Source organism: Myotis davidii, unplaced genomic scaffold (genome assembly GCF_000327345.1).
Source record: "Myotis davidii unplaced genomic scaffold, ASM32734v1 scaffold306, whole genome shotgun sequence".
Classification (NCBI taxonomy): Eukaryota; Metazoa; Chordata; class Mammalia; order Chiroptera; family Vespertilionidae; genus Myotis; species Myotis davidii.
Genome location: NW_006296631.1, coordinates 61044 through 68712, shown reverse-complemented (window position 1 = coordinate 68712; position 7669 = coordinate 61044). Strand labels below are relative to the sequence as shown.

At 59.6% G+C, this 7669-nt stretch overlaps 1 protein-coding gene across 1 annotated transcript in view; it reads left to right on the top strand.

Moving 5' to 3' along the window:
- FCHO1 (FCH domain only 1) overlaps nucleotides 1-5611 on the top strand; it is a 30048-nt gene extending 24437 nt beyond the window's left edge. The window contains exons 20-28 of the mRNA XM_006772402.2: nucleotides 1011-1123; nucleotides 1221-1308; nucleotides 1460-1568; nucleotides 2226-2381; nucleotides 2687-2819; nucleotides 3325-3524; nucleotides 4352-4407; nucleotides 4740-4904; nucleotides 5342-5611. Coding sequence (XP_006772465.1) covers nucleotides 1011-1123; nucleotides 1221-1308; nucleotides 1460-1568; nucleotides 2226-2381; nucleotides 2687-2819; nucleotides 3325-3524; nucleotides 4352-4407; nucleotides 4740-4904; nucleotides 5342-5364 — 1043 coding nt within the window. The 3' untranslated portion in view covers nucleotides 5365-5611. The remainder of the gene's footprint in view (nucleotides 1-1010; nucleotides 1124-1220; nucleotides 1309-1459; nucleotides 1569-2225; nucleotides 2382-2686; nucleotides 2820-3324; nucleotides 3525-4351; nucleotides 4408-4739; nucleotides 4905-5341) is intronic.
- The last annotated feature ends 2058 nt before the right edge of the window (nucleotides 5612-7669 follow it).

Genomic DNA, 7669 nt, shown 5'->3' with positions numbered 1-7669 from the left:
GGGGGGGGGGAAGGCGTCAGCGAGGAGATGGCCCAGGCACCAGGAGGCACCCGGGGCGGAGAGGAAGGAGAGGGTCCAAGGCTGAGCTGAGGCAGGGCTGGGGCAGGGAGGAGGCGAGCAGGCGGGAGTGGGTGCCTGGAGGTCACACAAGGAGGGTGGAGTCCCCTTTGCATTTAGAGAAACGGCTGTGACCACTGAGGTCCCCAGCAGTGGTAAGGGGGTGCCAGGCGCAGGCCCTGATTGGAGCCGCTTCAAGGGAGGGCCCTCGGGAGGGCGGGAGTGGAGACGGTGAGTGGAGACGAGCGGAGTAGTCAGAGCTTCACTGCAGAACAGGGATTCTCAGCCAGCCGGCTGTGCGGCCCTGGGCACCCTCAGCAACATCACCACTGACGTGGGATTGTCACCCCGGGGACGGGCACGACCAAGGCCAGGGTGCAGTTCCACACCCGGCAGCACGGAGGACGGCAGCACCTCGGGAAACGGCCCCCAACGTCAGCAACGGGAGGGAGAGGAACGTGGCCTGGGGCCACGGGTGGGAGGGGGGGTGTGTGGGCAAGCGGTTCACTTTCCAGCCTCTAACAGTTTCCTTGCCACCACCCATTGAGCCTCTAAGTCACAGCAGAATATTTTAGGTTTTCCATTTGTGGGTGGACATATATTTGGGCCACCAGATTGCATGCCAATTTGAAGGTTCAAATGGAAAAAAAAAAATACCAAGAAGAAAACAAGAGAGCAGGCAGGAAAGAAAGGAAAGCAGGAAGGAGCAAACGAGCATCCGTTTGGTGGATATTTGGGGCACCATTTCTATGGGATCTGATTTCTTTAACATCTATTCAGTACATTTATATTTCTAAAATACAATCAGATCTTTCCTTCCATTATCTGGCACCTTCTCTGAAGCCCCAGGACTCCAGACCACCCAGGGGTCTCCCCACAGTCGGTCTGACCCCGGGTTGTGACGGAGCACCCAGGCAGCCTCTCAGCACGGCTTTCTCACACTCGCTCCCCAGACCCAACGCCCGGACCGACTGACCTTCCGGCCACGGAGGGCCTGGCAGCCCCGCCCCGGAGGCCCCGCTCCCGGAAAGTGTCCTGCCCCCTCGTGAGCAGCAACGGGGACCTGGTAGGCGGAGGGGCATGGCTGGCACTGGGCTGGGGCGCCTCGGGGTCTGCACTGCTCCTGGCGTGTCCACTGCCCGGCCTGTCTCCTCCCCTTCCAGCCTCATTCTCTGAGCTCCTCCCCGCTGGGCTCCTCCGTCCCCGGCACCGGCCCCGAGCGCGCCAGCGTCTCCTCCCAGACGGGACACGGTACCTGTGGGCTTCACCTTCTCTGTCGTGGGGGGGGGCGTCGGGGGGGGGGGGGGGCGGCCTGTGATACCATAGACACCCTATTGGCAGAGGGCAGGTTCTGGAGCCTGAAACCTGTCCTCACGCTCTCCTCTGCCCTTCATCCCCCCAGGAATCTCCCGGGGCCCAAGCCCTGTGGTCCTGGGCTCCCAGGATGCCCTGCCCGTGGCCACCGTCTTCACCGAGTACGTCCACGCCTACTTCCGTGGCCACAGCCCTAGGTATGCAGTGCTGGGGAGCGTGCGGACGGTGAGGGGCAACGGGGCTCCCTGGGGCTTGTGTCTGGGTCCTAGCAGGGACAGCCTCCAGGTGGGTTTGGTGACCGGCTTTCCCACGGAAGGGCCTTAACCATTGGGCTGAGCCTCCAGGCCCCTCTCCTGAAGGGCAGTGGGAGAAACGGAGGGTGTGGGGACAGGGCTGGCGTCACTGCTGCCACTGTGTAGAGGCCTCAACCTGGAGGCAGGAACTCCGGAGGCCAGGCCCGGGGAGGAGGTGGGTGAAGGGTGAATCGAGGGGCCGGGGGTTGTCTGGGGGTGGTGCCCAGAAGAAAAGAACTTCACGTCAAACCGAAGAGAGGAAGAGAGCGTTAGACCCCACGCCCAACATGAAGACAATTCTAAAGCTGAATTTTTGCTGTGAGCTTCCTGGCAGCCGAGGGGAAAAGAGAACCAGGGCAGGAGCTGTTCCTGCCTCCTCATCCCAGCGTGGCTTCTTCCTGGAGCCTGGATTGCTATGCAAGCAGGGACACAACGGGAGGAGGTTGGGGTGTAGCCAGGGCCTTGCTGCTTCTGCAGACCCAGGGAGCCCCAGGAAAGAGGGGAGGATGAGGTGCCGGCAGAGCCCTGAGCCAAAGCCCAGTCCCCTCCCCTCTCACCCAGCTGCCTGGCTCGAGTAACTGGGGAGCTGACCATGACCTTCCCAGCCGGCATTGTGCGTGTGTTCAGCGGGACCCCGCCCCCACCGGTCCTCAGCTTCCGTCTTGTACACACCACCCCCATCGAGCACTTCCAGCCCAATGCCGACCTGCTCTTCAGGTACTGCTGGGAGGAGGGAGGCAGGAGCAGGGGGTCCCAGCGGCTAGTGGGGGCCAGGAGCTCCCCCGCCGTAAACTCCTCCTCTGCCTCCCAGGATTTGCCGTGTGTCCCATGGCAAGTCCCTCCCTCTCTGGACCTCACTTTCCTTTGCTTCCTTCCCGCCTCTCCCCGCTGCAAATGCTCTTTGCGGGGCCAAGGCGGCCTGGGAAATCAGCATCTTTAGGAAGCCCTTGGGCTGGGTGGGGTGCTGGGGACCCTGAGAGGCTTCTTCCGAGGGTGGGGGTGATTATTCCGGGTCTCTGCAGCGACCCCTCCCAGAGCGACCCTGAGACCAAAGACTTCTGGCTCAACATGACAGCCCTGACGGAGGCCCTGCAGCGCCAGGCAGAGCAGAATCCAGCCGCCTCCTACTACAATGTAGTGCTGCTGCGGTACCAGGTGGCCTAGGTGGATGGGGTGGGCAGAGGGGTAGGGAAGGGATGGGGGATACGGAGGGGATGGGGGATACGGAGGGGATGGGGGATACCGTGGGGATGGGGGATACGGAGGGGATGGGGGATACGGAGGAGATGGGGGATACCGAGGGGATGGGGGATACCAAGGGAACAGGCAGGACAGAGGGAGCAGGGAGGGGATGGTGGGAGTATAGGGAGGACAGAGGGTAAATAGGGGCCAGATAGGCGTGGTAGGAGCCAGGCCTCCACGGTGCAGATGGTATCATTATGCAAATTAGAAGCGCCCCTCCCAAGCCCCTGCGGGGGTGCCTGTCCACAGACTGTACTAGAATGAGGCCCTCTCCTGCCCTCTGCTGGACGTGTGGTGTAATGCAGACTCCTGTCTGCAAAGCCTCCGGGCACCGGTCTCTCTTGGGGCGGTGTGTGCCGTACAGACTCCGGCCGTGTGGGAGGACAGGATGGTCCAAGCTCTGTCCTCTCTCTTCCAGTTCTCCCGCCCGGGGCCCCAGTCTGTGCCGCTGCAGCTGAGCGCCCACTGGCAGTGTGAGGCGACCCTCACTCAGGTCTCGGTGGAGTACAGCTACCGGCCCGGTGCCACGGCTGTGCCCACGCCACTCACCAATGTCCAGATCCTGCTGCCTGTGGGGGAGCCTGTGACCAATGTCCACCTGCAGCCGGCTGCCACCTGGTGAGGGCATGTGGACGGCCAAGGGGGGCTCAGCGGTGCCCCTGAACCCCCCCAACCCTCCCCTTGATGAAGCAACTAGGGCAGTGGTTCTCAACCTTGGCTGCACATTAGAACCACCTGGGAATCTTTTTTAAATCCTGATTTCTGGGCCTCATCCTCCAGAAAGTCTGCTTCTTTGTTACTAATGTTGTGGCCCCACCCCACAACAAAGAAACAGAATTTCCGGAGGATGAGGCCCAGAGATCAGGATTTTAAAAAGATTCCCAGGTGACCCTAATGTGCAGCCAAGGTTGAGAACCACTGAACTAAAGGGTCCCACCCTGCGCCTGACTGGCCGGTGTGGGCTCGAGGGTGCTGTGATCACACAGGGATAATGTCTGACACAGCTTCCCCCGTGCCAGGCGTGTCCATGGGCTCAGCACGCACTGGTTGGCTTACGGCTCGTAGCAATCCCTCCGGGTGTAGACTGCCATCGTCCCTATGTATGGATGGGGAAACTGAGGCAAAGGGAGGCTAAATTGCTTATCTAAGATCACATCAGGATCTGAATCCAGCTCCAGTGTTGCCTTGGTTCTGTATAAAGGATCGAACCTGTCACGAAGAAGCCAGGCTTACAGGACCAAATGCATCCTCTAAAAATGCTGCAAAGCTGTGGGCCCTCGGGACCAGCTGCTCCACATCCTACCCCTGGTTCACTGACGGGGGAACGGAAACAAGGGAGTGGCCTGGCTTGCTCCGGTCATATAGCTGAGAGGAAACTGAGCTGGGACCCTGGGTTCTAAGTGTTCTCTCTGAGGTTGACCTGACCAAGCTTCTCTTGCTGCCAGGAACCTGGAGGAGAAGCGGTTCCTATGGAAGCTTCCAGATGTGTCCGAGGCAGGGGGTGAGTTGTGGCTGTACATCAGGACTCAGGGGTCTCAGTGGGAGAATCGGGGATGTGCTTGAGGTAGGGGAGTGTGGCCAGGCTTGGAAGGACTTTGACAAAGCTGAAGGAGAGGCATCCTGGGAGTGGGCACAGCAGGTGCAAAGGCCCTGGGGCAGGACCCCTTTACAAACCACACCCAGTCTTGTGGAGCCAAAGAAAATGGGTGCAGGGGCACAAGAGGAGGTCAGAGGGGTAGAGAGGCCACAAATCAAAGCAGGGCCAGGGCAGAGTCGGGGTCACAGTGGGCCTGGGGCCAGGGATGGGACACAGCTGACCTCAGGCCTCCCCAGGCTCTGGCCGCCTGTCTGCCAGCTGGGAGCCGTGCTCAGGACCCAGCACGCCCAGCCCCGTGGCCGCTCAGTTCACCAGCGAAGGGGCCACTCTGTCCGGCGTGGACCTGGAGCTGGTGGGCAGTGGCTACCGCATGTCGCTGGTAAAGAGAAGGTTCGCCACAGGTACGTACCCACTCTACTGCCCCCACCTGCCTGGGAGCCAGGCCTCTGCTGTGGCCAAGCCCCACCCCCTGCTTCGGCCAGGATGCCGGGGTGAGGGAGGCATTTGAGGTATTTGGGAAGGGTAGGTGGGTGTCAGGTCTGGAAACCCAGTGTGGGGTGGTCACAGACGGGGAGGGGTGGCCAGGGTCCAGGGGGAGGGGTCAGGAAGGAAGATGAATGTGTCTGGGCCATCCCCTGGAGGGTGGGTGTCCTTGCAAGGATCCAAGGCCCGCAGCCAGAAACACCACTGCACCCGCACCCTCACCCTGTTCTCCTGTCCCCACAGGGGACTGCTGGGGCCCATGGGGCAGTGAGTTAAGGGGTATTTTGAGAAGGATTGGGGGATCCCAGGGTAGGGGCAAGCGACCCTCCTCCCACTCACGGCCCCACCCCCACAGGGATGTACCTGGTGAGTTGCTGAGCCCGGGAGGCTGACCAGCCCACTGGCCCCAGCTCTGCGGAGTCCTGGTGCTTGGTGACTGCTCCCTGCCCACCTGCCGGACCCTGGGGTCCCAGCCTGGCCTCCCCCGAGGCCCTGACTCTGTGGAGAGGAGCCCCACGCCCAGCCTGGCTGAGCCCGAGATTCACTCCCGCTCATACCAGCTCCCACACAGGTCCTTGGACTTTTAATGTTCTTTGAATAAACACTTTATTTTCTAATAAAATAATTTTCCTGCTCCTGGAAGTTTCCTTTCCAGCGCCAGAGAGGAGAGGAAGAGAAGACGGATGCGTGGGGGAGATCTAACCTCCCTAATGTTCCCCGTCCCCCACCCACCCGCTTACTCCCACTCAGGGCAGAAAAAGCCAAACATGGACACCCCAGCCCCATGGAACACCTCCAGTTCCATGGACTCAGAGCTGGGCTGGTGGAAGGAATGAGGACTAGAGGAACACAGACTAGAGTGGGAGTGTCAGGAAGACTTCCTAAGGAGTGGATATTCTAAATGGGGCTTTGAGGTATGAGTAGGAGTTTGCAAGATGGGGATGGACACCCCAGGCAGAGAGACAGAGTTGTGAGTTCCATGAGAAAGCAATTAGTCAATCTACAAATATCAATTGAGTACCTACTGTGTGTCAGGCAGTGAGGACCCAACAGTGAGCAGGAGAAAGCTCTCGGGAGCCATGCAGCTATGAGCCGAGGGTTAGAGCGTGCAAGTGGCTTGACCTCCCTGGGCCTCAGTTTCCTCCTCTGGTGGCTGAGGGGAGGTCGCACACTTTGACAAGACCCTGGTGCAGAGGATGCACCCCAGCAGTGCCAGCAGCTTTTGGGGGGGGGGGGGAGAGCCTCAGTGCAGGTGGGCAGGAAGTGGCCTGATTGGGGCCAGGACAGGCATGGTAACCAGCACACTTTGGTGGGGAGCAGATCTGAGCTCAGCGGAAAGTCCTGGGTCCTGATGGACCTGTGAGGACCCAGCGTACCTGACCTGGAGGCTGTGCAGATCCCAGGGACCCAGCCAGGCCAGGTGGAGCGCAGGAAGCAGGAAGTGGGGGTTGGCCTGTGGTCTCTGATCCTCCCACCCTGCCTTCCAAAGAGAGCAGGGGGTTTGGCTGTGCCTCAGTTTCCTCATCTGCGAAGTGGGGGGAAATCCTCTAGTTGGGAGCAGTGTGTGTCCTCTCGGTTGCCTCAGTCCCTGCAGAATGGCCTCTTTGCTGGTCCTATGTGGCTGAGGGGCCGGAGTGCCATCTCCCCCTGCGAGAGGGGACACCGTTCATCATCACCTCCTGGCGGGTCACAAGTGAGGTCAGGTATCTTTTGAAACATGAGGCAGCCCTATGTTAGGCTCAGTGGTTAGAGCGTCGGCCTGCAGTCTCTGCACACACACATGTGCACACACGTGTGTGTGCAAAGACTTGGGGCGGAGGGGAAACACCCATAGGATCAGATGTTTGACTCTGGCTCCTTGATGGGGCTCAGGCCTCGCAAGGGGGCGAGGACCCCTCAACCGGCTCCAAAGTCCTGTTCTAGGGTCACAGGTTCGATTCCGGTCAAGGGCACAGACCTTGGTTGCAGGCTCTATTGGGGCTCCGGTTGGGGCGCGTGAGGGAGGCAGCCAGTCGGTGTGAGACATCAATGTTTCTCTCTCTGTGCCTCTCCCGCTCCTTTCCATTCTCTCTCTAAAAACAAAAAATCCATGGAAGCAATGTCCTCTGGTGAGGATTAACAACAACAGCAAAAAGAAATGTAGCCCGGCCTGCATAGCTCAGTCGTGGAGCCTCGACCTACGAACCAGGACTTATGAACGGTTCGATTCCCGATCAGGGCACATGCCCAGGCTGCGGACTCAATCCCCCGTGTGAGGCGTGCAGGAGGCAGCTGATCAATGATTCTCTCATCATTGATGTTTCTATCTCTCTCCCTTCCTCTCTGAAATCAATAAAAATTAAATAAATGAATAAATACATAAAACGGAAGGCATTTCCCACGTGGGGCCTTTCAGCTGCCTGGCGATCCAGAACTGGTGTGACATGTGCCAGGAAAGAGGGTGGGACGCCTGTTTAACTTGCCAACCCAGGGCGGGCAGGTTGGCATTGTTTGATACCCCGGTTTCCCATGCCTGGGAAGCCCAAAACCTCCCGGGGGGGGGCACAAAGTGGCTGGGTCACTCGCCAGAGGCCACCCCAGTTGGTGAGCGGCCTGGTTGGGGATTTTTTTTAAAATTAAGGTGAAATTCACATAATAAAATTAATCATTTACAGTGAACAATTCAGCAGCATTTAGCACATTC